The 16,451-nt window shown below is 36.5% G+C and overlaps 1 protein-coding gene across 1 annotated transcript in view; it reads left to right on the top strand.

The window, feature by feature from the left end:
- GRIA4 (glutamate ionotropic receptor AMPA type subunit 4) overlaps positions 1 to 16,451 on the top strand; it is a gene marked incomplete at its 5' end in the record, with an annotated part of 70,656 nt that overhangs the window by 51,410 nt on the left and 2,795 nt on the right. Inside the window, 2 exons of the mRNA XM_029285582.1 lie at positions 6,976 to 7,090; positions 9,111 to 9,245. Coding sequence (XP_029141415.1) covers positions 6,976 to 7,090; positions 9,111 to 9,245 — 250 coding nt within the window. The remainder of the gene's footprint in view (positions 1 to 6,975; positions 7,091 to 9,110; positions 9,246 to 16,451) is intronic.

The raw sequence follows: 16,451 nt of genomic DNA, 5'->3' as shown, positions 1-16,451 counted from the left end.
AAATACTCAGGGAACTGATTTAATTGAAGATTCTATCCATTTTTTATTCCCTTTTGCTGCCCTTTTATCCAGCATCTAGAATATTTTTTCCATCCAGAATTCTAACAGGCAGAGACTTTAATGTGACAGCACTAATCATTTTTCAGAAGGGGGGTAGAGAACAAATTTACATCCTCTTATCAAGTATACTACCTGGACTATCAGAATTAATAAGTATATCCATAAGATAGGTGCATCCAGTAACTTGTAGATGGTTTATATCCAATAAACTATACTGTATGCTGATTTTTCAATCGGTGATATTTTTCAATATCTAAACAGAATATTATATTCAGTGTGAAGGTCTTTTCAGTAGGAGTCTCCAATCAAGGGGCTGCCTGCTTACTAATAAATGATAATTGAGAATATATTTCATTCTAATATCCCATAAGACTTAAGAGTATTTTGCAATAACCACATTTGTTATCTTCCTTTTAATTTCCAATCGTTAATATACCAGTTAAAAAAGGATGTGAATATCTTTCCAAACTAATCAATGTTCCAGAACAAAAAAAAAATATGACATAACTTCTATGTCATATGAAACAATCTTTTTTCTAAAAAATACCATAACTAGCCAATCCTATCAGATTTCTATGGAAAAAAAACACATAAATGTCCAAAAATCCAAAATAATAAGATGGATTCAAAATCATTTTGCATGTATGTGTAGCATTTCTATAGATTTAAAACTGAATTAGTAACAATTTTAAAATCCATAGAAATGCTAATATAGATGCAAAATGGTCTTGGGCACTTCACTCTCTTATTTCATGGCCCTCTGTACTTTTGAAGATGTACAAGGGATGCCAACAGCAATTATAAATTAGTATTATATGTTCATTGAAGAGAGCAGCGTGGTGGCCTAGAGGTGGAGCTTTCACCTCACAATCAGGAGACTTGTGAATTTGATTCTAGCAGCAGTTATTTCTCTCTCTGGGCACAAGGAAAAAATATTTGCTGTGAACTCTGCGTAGAGGAAGGGCATCTGGCCAGTAAATGCTCAGCTCTATTCAATTGCCCCTACTCCACCCTGATTCAGAGGATTACAGGATCATTAAAAGAAAAAATATATGTTCATTTAAGAATCTAGCATGCCACTAGACCCTAAAACAAGGATCCATTTGGACACTCTAGAAGCATTCACTTCTATTAATATACAGTACCTGTTATTTCTGCTTTTTTAGGATCTGTCAAAAATAGGGTTCATTTGTCATTCAACACCAACATACTAAGCTTTGATATACTGTAGTTATTCTGATCATTATATATTTTGTGAACACTACACTTGGGTTGTGTCAACCCAGGTTTAGCATTTTGAATGAACTCAGCTTAATATTATGTATTCATTTCCTACTTTTCACTCTACATGTTTGATGCCACGTACTGTTGCATAGATGTCCTTGATTTTATACTTATAATACTCCTCTAAAGGTGGGAGACTGTAAGAAGACATCAAATTAATTTCTTGGTATTTATACCTAGATTTCCAACCTTATTCAACATTTCATTGCATTACATTCAAAGCATCCCTTAGAACAGTATTTTTCAGCTTTTGCAACTTTAAGGCTGTATGTTGCTTGGAAATTCTGAGAGTTGAAGTCCACACATGAATATTGCCAGGGTTGACAAACACTGTTTTGGATTAATGGAAGAAAAATTTCAGATCCCTAAAAAAAGGAAATCGCCAGATTTAAAAAAAGATTTCTCTTTTGCAGAATTTTCATTATTCTCTATGATCATTGATCTATGAGTGTACTGACTGGATTGTGAATGCCATTCAAATTAGAGTTGATTTTTAAAAGAAAAATATAGCATATAGAATAGATATTGGGGTTTATTTTAAGCATAATAGAAAGAAAAAGGTTGAAATTTGAAACTCCCACCACAGAGTAGCACTTCAGTGAGAATCCTGGAAGGATTGAGTGAAAATTGCTAGAATTAAAAGTACTGTCATCCAGACATTTAATTGGAATCCATAACATCCCTCGTTTAGAAGCAATGACTTCTGGGATGAAAAGAACCAAATGAACAATTTCAGTCCAATCTTTCTCCTTTCTCTTTGGATCACATACCTTAATCAGATCCATTGGATGAAACTAGGATCTGCCAGAGGTTTTCTCCTTAAATAACAGTTAGCATTAATACAGTGCCTCTCTTTTGAGTTCAAAGCGTGGATAATTCAATACATTATATATTGTCACTATTTTCTCACAGTTCCAAAGCCATGCAACTTTGAATCTGGTGCCCAGTTCTTCTTTTGGGGCATAAAGTTTTAGATAACCATCTCTCCTTAGGACTTCTACAGATTATTGTTGTGATAATACATAATCCAAATCATTGCTGTTGATTTGTATTTTATTTAGCTCATGCTCCGACACTCTGATATCCGCAAATGGATAATAAAATGGGTTATTAAATCTCAGAATTTCTTGCAAACAGAGTTAAACCCATGAAGAGACACAAAGCTAAAAACTAGATTTATCAGACTCTCGATAGTTCTGACTACCTTCAGCCTATCTCAGTGTCTTGCCTGCTTTGCCACTCTGCCCTTGAAGATGAAGCTAGGTTGAAAACAGCCATGCTGACTGAGAATTCTGGGATAGAATTCCTAATGGAAAGCACTAGACTAGGGACAAATCTTCTATAACAGAATGTAATAATAAGTAGTTTAACTCTCTGTTCATTAATTCATACAAAATTCAACCTATTTTAAGTCACACTGAGTGATGTGAATGCTTAACTTTTTTTCACACTGGAACCTATGATATAAAACTCTCGGGATATTTGCCTCCTATATAATTTTAGCAATAGATAGGATGTATATGTCTGGCTGCAATAAAATAAACTCGGCTGCTAGTACAAAAGCAGGCAATTCCAGTTTGATGGATTTTAACACACTCAAATGTTGCTGGTAACAATAAGTCTCTTAACTGCTTCCTAAGAAATTGAAAAGAAGCCCAGATCGCATCAGAGAAAATCATTTCACCTTTTCTTAACAAAATACACACACACACACACACACACATTCAGATTTAATATAGAATGTGTGTATGTGTGTGTGTGTGTTTTCAACTTGGATATTTGTTCTTAATTACCATATTGGAAAAACATGAACACATAGTTTTATTAGAGTGCTAAACCATCAAGATCTTTAAAAAAAATGCCCAAATTTGCTTTCTCTCTCTCTCTTTTTTTTTACAGGGATCTTGTGGCATGCGAGTGAGAGGTTTATTTAGTCCATAGATAAAAGCTTTTTTAAAATCCTCATTTCTTCTAACATCTTAACAGCTATGCAGTTTCTTACAAGATATGTTTTATCGTTTCAAGAAATGCTGTTAACCTGGCAGTTTTAAAACTGAATGAACAAGGCCTCTTGGACAAATTGAAAAACAAATGGTGGTACGACAAAGGAGAGTGTGGCAGCGGGGGAGGTGACTCCAAGGTTAGCCTCAATGTCACCAAAGCGGGTAAACAGAACTGTTGAGTTGAGTAATTGGTGCGTCTGCTGAGGTTCCTCCTTCCAGCTCGCCAGACCCAACGGTGTCCTGTGGCACTTGCAAATCCATTGCCAACCAACATCCAGGTGTATGCAATTACTGTCAAAGCAAAAATATTTGCATCCTAATCAGATTTTCTTTTTGGCCAAGGGCAACTGGTTCGTATTGAAGTACAAATTGGAGTTTTTCTTGCCATTTTCTTGCCATTTTCTTGCCATCTTGGTATTTTTTTTTTTTTTTAAAAGTGAATCATTCGGAATAATATCCATCTCCTAAGTAAATTTTCTGAACCTCTACCAGAAGATAGAAAAGTGCTGATAAATTATCATGTGGCATGGTTAAAATACAAATGAATGGCATGGTGGCCTAGAGGTGGAGCTCTCACCTCACCTCATAGGTGGCCATGAGTTCAATCCTAGGGAGTGGCAGATATTTCTCACTCTGGGCGCAAAGAGAAAATATCTGCTGTGAGCTCTGGGTAGGCATCAGGAAGGGCATCTGGCTAGTAAACACTCAGGTCCATTCAGTCACCTTGATGCAAGCGATTACAGGGTTGTTAAAAAAAATTTAAAAGCCCACAAATAACTAGTTTTACCATAAAGGGGTATAGGCTTAATCTCACCTCTAATTCCTTAAATGAAATAAATCCTTTTCATCATGTATCTTTCATCGTATTTTTCCTGTCCTGGCATAATTCTTTGTTAGGACAGATTTGCACAATACTGACTTGAAAGTGGGCCTATTGTAGTTTCTTCAAAAGAACCTGAGAAAGATAATCCTACTTTACATTTCAGTTGTGTCAACAGAAGAGAATATCTGTAACTCAGGTTGAACTGTGCAGTTCTTGATGGTCTCCGAGCTGATTGTTTGCTTGCAGACATTTCATTACCCAACTAGTAAACACCATCAGTGTTAATGAGTGTGGGGTTTGTAGTCTGTTTAGATATAATACATCCCTGTCAAAACTGGCAGGACAAACTACTATATATAAACAAGCAATAGATAGCCCTCTCTTCACAATGACAATTGGGATCAGGATTTCTATCACTAAGTAACACAGTCATAAAGCATGACATAATGTGACTGCACTGCTTAGCAATGGAAATTCCAACAGTTTTGATTGCTGTCATTAAGAGGATCACTGCAGGATGTTAAGCAAGGATGCCATATGGTTGCCATTTGCTATTTTCTGCAAGTTTCCCCATTGACTTTGCTTGTAGGAAGCTGTCAAAGAAAGTCACAAATGGCACCCACATGACACATGACATTGAGATGATGTAATCACAAGTTGGACGCCGAGCCCTCAGATCATGATCATGTGACCATGGGGATGCTATGATGGCTGTAAGTACAAAGACCAGTTGTAAGTACCACTCTTTCTGCACCATTTTAAGTTTGAACAGTCAGTGAACCAGTAATTATTAAACAAGGACTACCTATAGAAACCTTGCATTCACTCACTCTGATGATGTTATCTAGTTAGGTAATGAAACTTCTGCAAGCAAACAAGCCCAGAGAAAACCATAAACTCCACAATTCAAGTTATCCTCTGAATGCTATAGTCAACACATACTGAAAATTGTATAATTCAATTTATCAAGTCAAAGTGTTCTGTTGAGTACAAGAAAAGACAGTCAGAAATGTTAGTTATTAGCTGATACTTCCTTTTGTAATATATACTTTAGAAAATATCATGAAGTCAATTACTTCAAAAATGGATAAGGCTAATCTATAGTATGCCCTTATCATCCAGTTAACCTAATGGCTGGTGGGTTTACTTTTAGATGATTTGCTGTGTTCATATATCATCAGAGTATCAGCAGCTGGCCACAATGATGCCAAAATGAGAAACTGTATACTGTGACATAACAATGTAGGCTCCACTCTTTACATGCTTGCACAATGCAAGTATGGAAGGGATAAATTTTATATCACGCTAATCACCTATTATCTGTCAAGGTTCCGATAGACAAGACCAAACAAATCAGAACTCCAAGGCTTGAGATTTCCTCAAAGAGCATGTTTATTGGTTACATAGTATCGGCACAGTCAAAAGTGAAACCAAGTCTGAAATCCCCTTCAAAGAGAGACAATATTACAAAGTTGAACTTCCCACCCCAATGCTATGCAATCAGCTACGTTCCCCAATAGAACAGTTTTGCGGGCTTTCTAACTAAATGCTCACACATATAATTGACAAAAATGACCTTGGTTCCCATGGGATAGTAAAATGTTTAGACTAGTAGAAATCCTCCACACCCCTTCCCATTCTTCTGGCAAACTAGAATGAGCAAAATGGCTGCAGCCAAGTTCATTGTAGAGTTGACATTATCTTTGTTCTGAGATTATGCGTAATATGTTGAACCAGGTCAGGTGAAAACAGATATACAATCTATGACATGCTAATTTTGGCTATTAACTTTGGTTAGGTTTTGTGTGTGTGTGTGTGTGTTATGTTAGTATTTTTAAATACAGACTATTTCATTCATTGAAGGTTCGATGTATTATACAAACTCAGAATAAATTGATTTGATTTCCAATTTCTTTTAAAAATTAATCTCTGTCCCTTTAAACATTTTGAACATCTAAAATTAAAAAGTTATGATTCCCAACATGAATGTCACATGAAGACACTTCTTGGTATCTTCTCAACAGCTTTGTACATTTAGAATTCAGATATTCTTTATTATACTGAATAACAGATCTTTAAATTATCTTATTACAGTTACTGATATTAGTGATCATTGAGTTCAGAAACAAATCATTATCTTACTTTAAAATATTGTCCCTTGCTTAAGGCTATAAGCTGTTTAATTACTGAAATATCAAATTCTAAATAAGCTATTAGCTTAAGAAATTAAGATAGTAACATAGTTTGTCTTGAACAAACCACCCCCCATGTCCTAGCTTCTGCAAAACATAACAACTGAAGAAGATTGTTGTTATAAATACATACTGTGAGTCTAAGCACTTTTACTCTGTAGATCCCATGGAATTCAATAGAATGTATTTCTCATAAAGTCTGTTTTGGTTTGCAACCTAAATTGTACAGCTGACAATTTATTGGTAGACTTCTTTTGAGGCTATCCATTTATATTAAAAATGAAGCAAAACAGGAAAGTTCTCAAACTATCTGGGGACTTTTTTGGGACGATCCATTAAGACATATTAAGGAGTATTTAAGCCAATAGTTTTGGGTTTACAGTAATTGCAGACCACTTATTTAAAACTTCACCCAGCAGGACGTGCCCATTACTTGAAGCGATGGAGCAGGTCCCATTGGTATATCTGTCTCTAACCCTAGGCCTTCACTGTACATGGTATAACAGCCACTGTGGCCTGTGCTCCATCACTTTGCCATGCGATTCTATGTAGTTTTGCTTGAATAACATAAAATAACATATATAATGTTATTTATGTTATTTTCCACGTGAAGAACTCCTGTAAACCTTGCCGTTTTGAAACTCAGTGAGGCAGGCGTCTTAGACAAGCTGAAAAACAAATGGTGGTACGATAAAGGTGAATGTGGACCGAAGGATTCTGGAAGTAAGGTCAGTTGCTGAAGTTCGGGACCTATTGTTGTGTTCACAAGGGAGTTTATTGGTCACATAGGAATGGAAATAAATCAGCTGTTGAAGAACCATCATGTTGAAGATGTTAATTTTGTCTCAGCTCCAGTGAAACAAAGTTATATTCTCTTACAATTGCTGTAAAACCACTAATCCACATTTCAACTCCAATTATACAGTACATATCTGTAAAAGCCACATTCATCAAGACTGCACATGTGCATATATATACTGTATATATACACAAACACACCCACACAGAGAGACAAAGCACATATCCAAAAGCTTTTTCCATCGATAATAAATCCTTTCAATTTTAATTTGCCCAAAGTGCCCTTCCATATTCTGGATTTGTAGATATAGAGTGCCTAGATTCAGAATAGTTCTGTTGAATGATTTTGAATATTTCTATGAGATCTAAAGATATTCTTATTTTAATATGTGCCCTTTTATCACTACACAGTACTGGAATTCCTTTCTAACTCTATTATGGAGCTGACTATTCCACTAGAGCAGGGGTAGGCAACCTTGGCTCTTTTATGACTCGTGGATTTCAACTCCCAGAATTCCTGAGCCAGCTATGTCCACGAGTCATAAAAGAGCCAAGGTTGCCTACCCCTGCTCTAGAGTAACTGATAGCTCAGAAATTGATTCCCCATATTTCTTTTAAAAATTAAAGCCTGCCCTTATTTATTTTTTTGGTAACACTTGGAAATCTAAGATTATAAAGTTATGTATTCAACATGAATGCCACAATGTAGACACTTCTACATGCTATCATCTCATCAATTTTGCATTCTATAATTCAGATAAGACTTACTGTATTTAATAATGTATCTTTACATTGTATTGTTATAATAACTGACTTTAAAGGTCATCAAGATCAGACCACTCACTCTCATTTTAAAATAGTAAAATATTGCTTGTTGCTTAAAACGAGATCTGCTAAGTTGCTTAATTAACAATACACCCTATAGTTTCAAGCCCAAAACAACTTGTTATCCAAAGAATTAAGGTAGACAATCACCTATTGAAAAAGCTATACTTTGCTATACCTGATATCAATACCAGCCATACCAAAATGAACAATGAATTGTAACAATACTAGTTCACAATATGAAAACAATATAGTGGCTAAAAATAAACCTTTAACACTACACTAAAGCTAATACACCCATGTTTAGACTCAAACCTGGTAGAATTGTGAAGCACCAAACAAAGAACATACTACACTTTTTAAAAAGCACAATCATGAAAAAAAAAACATATTCTGAAGTTTCCCACTTTATACCTAGTGATCCAAGAAATGTTACTAATGTTTTGTGGCTTTCCTGACTTTCACATTTTACCAAATTGCAACTAACTGTTTAAGTAAGATTTGAAAGAGAGCCCTGACAGCACAGTAGGAAATTAGAGAGTAGCAGTTGAAGAAAAAGATTCCTTGTGCCCAAAATAATAGCTTTGATAGAGAATGCATTTTGCTGAGTTTAGAAAACACACTGTAAGTAATATTCATTAAAACTGATACTTGACACGTGTTTGGGAAAACTTCTTAGTTGTTTTGTTTCCTTTGACCTTAGTCATCTAATGAAAAGGAACAGCATATAGATCAATAAGCTCATTAGTGATTTTTTTTTTTTAAAAAAAGCTCATGTCTAAGCCACAATTAAACATTAAGCTAGATATGTTTGAAGGCTACTGCATTTATTTGCGTAAAACTATTTCAGAGTTACTCATACAGTAGCTCCTGTTCCAAAATGTTGGTTAAGTATATGTCAACTTTTGCAACTTTTTCAAAATGTGTTTAAATGTCTGTGTGTTTAAGGATGTACCAATACTTTTAAAGGTGTCTGTCAGTGGGTCTTACTTTGTTAAACTTTCCTATTTATTTAAATGAAGCTGTTCCTTAGATCCCCCGCTCCTGTTTTTTGTAGAACGCTGTTTGTTTGTGCTTCCACTATTTGTTCCTGGAATGCTAACACTCCCTCTTCTGTTTCCCCAGGACAAGACAAGTGCCCTGAGTCTCAGCAACGTTGCTGGCGTCTTCTACATTCTGGTTGGCGGCCTGGGCTTGGCAATGCTGGTGGCTTTGATAGAATTCTGTTACAAATCCAGGGCCGAGGCGAAGAGAATGAAGGTGGCAAAGAGTGCACAGACTTTTAATCCAACTTCCTCGCAGAATACCCAGAATTTAGCAACTTATAGAGAAGGTTACAACGTATATGGAACCGAGAGTGTTAAAATTTAGGGGTAGGACTTAGGGCCCTACTACAGTGAGTGGGTGATGCATCATTTTGTCATGCAATGTTGTGACCTGTCTGTTCAGTGGTGATTCCTGCTTGCTTCTCAACAGAGCTTCCTCTTTTGAAAAAAACCAAAAACGGTTCAGTTAATTTTGGCTGCAGATGTTTAGTCTATACTTATATGTTGCTAATAGACATCTGCATTGCAAGGATTTGTTAAATGCATCTATATATGTATATATGTATATGTATCTTTTGTGTGTGTATATATATATATAGATAGATCGAGATGATACACTGATTTATTTTCTTTTTATAAAAACAAGGAACATTTTCTGCTCTCAGATAGATTGGATTTTGTGGTGAGACTTTAGAGCTTTTTAGAAAAAGGGAAAAGTTGAATAGAGGTACTAGAAATATTTCCTTGGGTAAGGGGGTGGGCTTGCAACTTTTGTTCTAATTGCTGTTGGTTTTGTCTATGAACGGCTCAGAATTAGAGGACTTGATTTGAGAAAGTTAGTTTCTTCTGCTTTTTGCAGCTCCCTGTGGGATCTGTAGAATAGATCTGTTCTTCCCCATTTGACAGTCCTAGATATACTGACATAAGAAATCCCCACGTTTTCATCCATTAACAATTGCTGGCCAGCAATTCTAGAATTGTAATACCACCTGGAGGAAGCTAGAGTAAGAAAGTTCATTCCAAGAGTTGATGTAGATATTTAGGTTGAAATCCTATGCATACTTACTTTGGAATTAGTCCATCTAGTCCAGTACTGTCCATAAATTTCAGACAGGCCTGTTTCTACCTACTTAGAGATGCAAGGACTAAACCTAGGATTTTTTGCAAGTTACATCCCTTCCCATTTGGTGATGATAGCCTTTATCTCAGATGGCTTTAAAAGAGAATTACATATAGGATCACACATAATAGTAAGCCTGGATTTCTAGCCGTGGTGGTTTGAACAAACCTTAATTACCTCACTCACAACTAACATAAGCCATCATTGATGGATTCTCTTATGCTAAGCCCAAAATGAACCATATTCTGGATTGATGTGATGTTTGAATCCAGTCCATAGTCTATTGAACCTTCTGATCAGAAGCAGGAAACCTCTGATATTATTTCTAGAGGCCAAGCATAGCTTCTAGTTTGGCTACAGCAGGAATAGGTTGCTGGACTAGATGGACCATTGCTCTGAACTAGAAGAGCTTTATATTCTTATAAGGTTCTTATTTAAGATCACTTACTATTGAGTAAATTTGCATAGGATTTGACTGTTAGTTAAGTCTATTGCATTTATACCCTGCCTTTGCTCCGTAGAGCTCAAGTTGGCTGTGCTTCGTTGACCAGGAGCATCACCTGCAGTTCTGAATGCCACTGCAAATCTCCTCAGTACAGGTTAGGTGTAGACGACAAGCGAAGCTGCAGACTTCACTCATGGCAAAGAAGCATCAATTTATCTCTTCTCACTTGCTGGTCCCTTCCCACCCATACCCGCCTCCATTGTGGTTTCATGTCATCGATTCATTCTGGAAATCTGTGAGAATTGCAACATAAAATTATGGCCAAAATCCTTATCTGTCCCATTGAAATTAATAGAACTCACATCTCAGTAGACATGAATGTGACTGTATGTGCATTAATTCACCCTCTTAGGTTGGACAACTATAGTCATAGGCTTCTGCAGGAAGGGGGCAAGTGACAAAACATGCATCATTGTGACATTACCATGCAAGCATCACCCTTTATATATGTATTTGCATGTGTACGTTCAGAAAGACAGAGGTTGCATTGCGACATTGTGATGTGTGTTTTGTCATTTTGGTGTTATTGTGGTTAAGAAAAGATGCATATGGATCTAGCCATGGATAGAAACAGCAGAATATTCTAGATGGCATAATAAAGTAAGATTCTTGATTTTAGAAGCAATGTTTTACAAATTAGAGACAGATCTTGCAGGCTTTCATTAGTGCTAAAAAAATACTTGCGCAACTTCTTTTTGCACAAATGCACAATCACCCTGAGAGTCTAGGATTGATTGTAAGGAAGCAGTGAGGCATCACATAATCAGCAAATGTGCTTCAGGATTGTTTATAATAGTATTGAAAGGACATTCAGGCACAAAAACCCAGTTTCATGCTGCAGCTGTTTGAGCATCTCTAGCACCATTTCTACAGGTATTTTTTAATGCAATCCTTCAGATAACAACATGCCCACCTTAGTCTCATTTTACTCTAACAATTGCAAGTTTGAATATCAATCAAAAAGAAAACATTTGCTGTTCAGATACAGCCTCATGGGAAATTATTTCACATGGCTTGGGAAGCTATGCCCATTGAGTTGCATCGTGATTAGCATTCTCTTAACTTCATGGCTTACCTCCAAGAGAAGCAACTTCTCCAGAGAGCTGAGCCTTCAAGCAGTTGTGTCAAAAGCAACTAATTTTAGATGCAGATTAAAACTGTCCAAATCACTGAAATTTTAATCAGCTTCAGTTATGATACTGGCAAGTTAATACATGCGCAGGGTACAACCCTATCTGGTTATATCCCCCCCCCTCATGTATTCTATTTATGCCTTTCTCCTTGTGAAATAATGTGTGGGAGAGATGAGGAAGACCCAGTCACTCATCTATCATATGAAGATGTGTCTGGACCAAACATCTAATTTTAAATTATGGTTAAAATTACTCTTGAAGGCATCCAGATTTTTCACAGATTGCTAGCAAAGAAAGTCCAATCTGAAATGGGACTGAACTGTATTGGAATCACCTCCCTTACTTTCTCCAAGCTGATCTCATTGTTTAACTACCCTCAACTCAATCATCTTACCTTCTCCCACCACATTTGACTTGTTCCTTTTCTTCTCTGGGCTAGGCTTTGCACCCACAGTGATACCCGCTCATACATATGACATAAGAGTCCTGTAATCGTTGCTGCCACAACTAGTAGTATAGAAAAGCATACATTTGTTCCGATTTTCATAATTCCATCCGAACAATTTCTCATCCATTTTGCAATCTCTGTGCAATCCTGACATGTTGGATTCCAAAGTGGGGGAAACGATGCCTTGTTTTTATTGGACCATCACTCCATCATGCTATCTCTTCAAGAAAGCAAACATTTCCTGCAACCACAGCAGCCACAACATTTGCATGCCAGGCTAAGCATGGGATGTCTCCCCATTTGAATTCTGATGTGATTCCTCTCTAATTATTATCTCATGAAGGACTTGGGTATTTGTTCCTCTAGCGCTTCATTGTTTCATAATATTTTAAATCTTTCTATTTGCTAACCATTGTAGATTTTGGCTGGGATCTAAAGAGCTGCTTCCAATGCCTTCTTCAAACTGGCATCCTCTTGAGGTTTTGCACCACAATGCCCAGAATTTGCAGGGAGCCTTTGGAGAATGCCATGTTGGAGAAGACATGTTGAATTCAGTGTTCATAATACTGATATACTGTTGCTTGTTTTCCTTTTCCAGTCTGCAGCCTCTCTAGCTGCCCACACTGATCTGAAAAAGCAAATAGGAGGAGTTCCCTCCTGATGTCTTTCTTTGGGAATAAATAGCCACTCAGAGTTGCAGTAGTAAGATGGGCAATTATAGAAGTGGTCTAATAAAAATAATATATAAAGTAATATGATTAATGTAGTATGAAAAACCAGGAAAATTGCAGTTGGGTCTGCAAGAAATCCACATACCCTTCAGCCATCTTGTCTGTGGAGATTCTCAATCATCCAGACCATGGTTGTCCCAAAGGTGCTTTTCCAAAAAGCAACTGGACCTTCTTGGGTTTTTTTCGTGAAAACATTCTGCTTCTTTTTCAAGAAAAAAATCCAAGAAATTCCAGTTGTCTTTAGGAAAAGCACCTTTGGGACTTTAGCCATCTTGGAACCAAGCAAGGAATGGTATTCCCCACTCATGAAAATTTGTCCAATATTTTCCTGAGTTAAGAAAGAAAGAAAGAAAGAAAGAAAGAAAGAAAGAAAGAAAGAAAGAAAGAAAGAAAGAAAGAAAGAAAGAAAGAAAGAAAGAAAGAAAGAAAGAAAGAGAAGAGGGGGGAAAAAACCAAAGCTCCTTTATTGTGGTTTTTTTCCTTTTCAAATTGAGAAGATTTTTTTTTAAGTACAAAGTAATCAGCATTAGTGTATGTGCATTTTAAGAAGCATGGAGTTGCCACCAGGCATGAAAAACCTAGCATTATTTGCTTCCATCATTCTCTGAATGAAATGATTACAGGCTATGATGTTAGCCAGCTATCAGTGGTAGCCAGTCACTAAGGGGAAAATAGAATAAATGATGGCATTAGGACAAAAATGAATTGTATTGCCCATTATCAAGTTAGAACTGTAACTGAGCATACAGCTGCTGTTTTTCTGGTAGCCCTGTGATTCCTATACTGTATAGCTTCATTCTAGACCCACTACTACAGTCTCAGCCAAAACCATTTTCCTAATTTATCAGTAGTTGATGCTTTGATTTCAAACCAAGAATGATGGAGACAATACCTATCAGGAAACAGGTAGTCCTTGAGTTATGACTGTAATAGTCACAGTCCTAACTAATGGTGGTTATAAATGGGTCAGTTATGTGACCAACTCGATTTTATGACCTTATTTATAGCACTTGTTAAGCTAATCACCATAGTCATTAAGCAAATATGTGGTCATTAAGTTAATGCCGTGGTTAACTGAACCAATAGTTTGCTATGGGTGAGATTTTGCTGAAAGGTGCAAGTAAATAACAATTTTCAGTAAAATCATTGTAAAATGTGAATGTATGACTGTGGGATGCTGCAAACAGCTGTGAATGCAGCCTAGTAGCCGAGGGCCCAAAATGTGGTCACATGACCATGGGGGGGGAAGCTGATCATAGGAACTTTGAATCTGGGTTGTAAGCACCCCCCAAGTAGGTCCATCAGAACTTTGAATGATTGCTAAGCAACCAGTCATACATTGAGGAGTACCTGTATTATTGGCAGCTGTGCACTCACAATATAAATAGGTTCAGGGATAGCCCATATTATTGTGCCTGATGGAATAAATGGAATAGTTAATATGACAGAAAACAGAAACAAAATTATCTTGATTAAAGAAATGGGTTGAAAATAACAAGAAGAAACTGAATAAGGACAAGTGCAAAGTGTCTCACTTCACTTAGAACAATGTTCCTCAACTTTGGCAACTTTCACCTGTGTGGACTTCAATAGCCAAAAATCCTCAGTCTGCCTGCTGATTAGGGAATTCTGCGAATTGAAGTCCACACATCTTAAATTTATCAAGGTTGAGAAGTTAAGAAAACATTATCAAATGGGGACACTTGGCTTGGTAACTGTGTGCATCAAATACATCTTAGAGTTGACACACAAAATGCAAACTTAAGTTTATGTTGCATCAATAGAAGTATAATTTCTAAGTTATGTGGAGGAAATTTTTCATTTATTACACCTTTGTCAGACCTTATATCAAATGCTTTAATTTAGTTCTGGGCTCCACATTCTAGGAAGGAATCATTCAGAAAAATATATACAAAGAATGAAAAGGAAGAAGATTAGGGACCTGGAGACTAAATACAAGAAAGAAAAACAGTAACAACCTGACCTACTCTATTTAACTGGAGGGTGGGACACACAGTAGTGCTTATAATGCAGATTTTATTTGATTGTTAGGAAAGAAAAGCTGTAGAGTAAGAGTAATTTGACAATGGTCAAATCAACAGTTTTATTCACGCAAGATACTTTAGACATTTGAAAAGGAAGCCTCAGTCAGAATCCAACATTGAGGAAAGTTTTTGACTCAATTCTGATATAACTTCTTCCAACTATAGTTCTAGAAATGGCAGCATATAGAATTCTTCAAAGTCCAACTGCAGAATAACTAAAGGCAGCTAAAGTATTTTGGCCCATGAGTTGAAGATGCTCAAAAGACCCTCTCATCCCTGGCAGTAAATATATATAACCAACAAAGCAATTTTTAAGCTCCTGCTTTGTTTTACACTAAAATCATAGCACACAGCAACTTGATCACTTGGTACCACTTACTACATTGCAATTAGCCATGCATGTGTGTTTTTTTTGAAGGTTTGCTTTAAACACAACTAACTGCTTTTAAATATATAGCAGAAACATAAAAGTAAACAATAAGTTCAATAATAAATGATAGTAAACCAAGCAAAATGAAATAGCACAGAAAATAACTAAAACAAAAACAAAGAAATAAAAAAGCTAATAATGATTTATTCCTTTATTTATTAAATTTGTATGCCACTCATCTCACTGTTGAAGCAAATATTTGTTGTTCAATCATTGTTAAATTATTCTTACCCAAGGTCATACAGAACTAATTTATCCTACCTTAATCTGCTGAATACAACTTTCTGTAAAGAAAATTAACTACTGTGTAGCTTTAAGAATGTCATAACCTTTTTGGAATTTCAGAGGCAATTAAGACATCAGGACCAACTTGTACAATTAAGGAATGATATTCAAGTTTAAATAATTTAAAATTTGACCAGATATCCCTCAGTATTGTTAGAAAGTCAATTAGAGTACATGGTGGCCTAGAAATGGAGCTCTCACCTCACAATCAGGAGGTTGTGAGTTCAATCCTAGGTAGTGGCAGATTATTTGTCTCTCTGGGCACAATGAGAAAATATCTGTTGTGAGTCTGCATAAACATTAAATGCTCAGCTCCATTCAGTCACCCCAACTCCACCCCATTGTAAGAGATTACAGGGTTGTTAAAAGAAAAAATAGAAAGTCAGTTCATATGTGGATAATATAGACATGATTTAATTGCCAGTGAGCAACCTTAGAAATCTTAGTTTTGAAGAACTGAGCAATACTGTAAATTGGTTTAAAACAGATGGGGAGAGACTGCCTGAATCTACCATAAATGGCCCTCTGGACCGGGACGCCTTACGCACGGTCACCCATGCCCTTGTCACTTCCCGCCTGGACTACTGTAATGCTCTCTACATGGGGCTCCCCTTGAGGAGCACCCGGAGGCTCCAGCTAGTTCAAAATGCAGCCGCGCGGGCGGTGTTGGGAGGGACTCGTCGCTCCCACGTTATGCCGCTTCTGCGCGAGCTGCATTGGCTG

This window comes from Protobothrops mucrosquamatus, unplaced genomic scaffold, assembly GCF_001527695.2.
Source record: "Protobothrops mucrosquamatus isolate PMUCROS unplaced genomic scaffold, P.Mucros_1.0 scaffold1885, whole genome shotgun sequence".
Lineage (NCBI taxonomy): Eukaryota > Metazoa > Chordata > Lepidosauria > Squamata > Viperidae > Protobothrops > Protobothrops mucrosquamatus.
The sequence above is the reverse complement of the archived record's forward strand: the minus strand, read 5'-3'. Positions and strand labels throughout refer to the sequence as shown.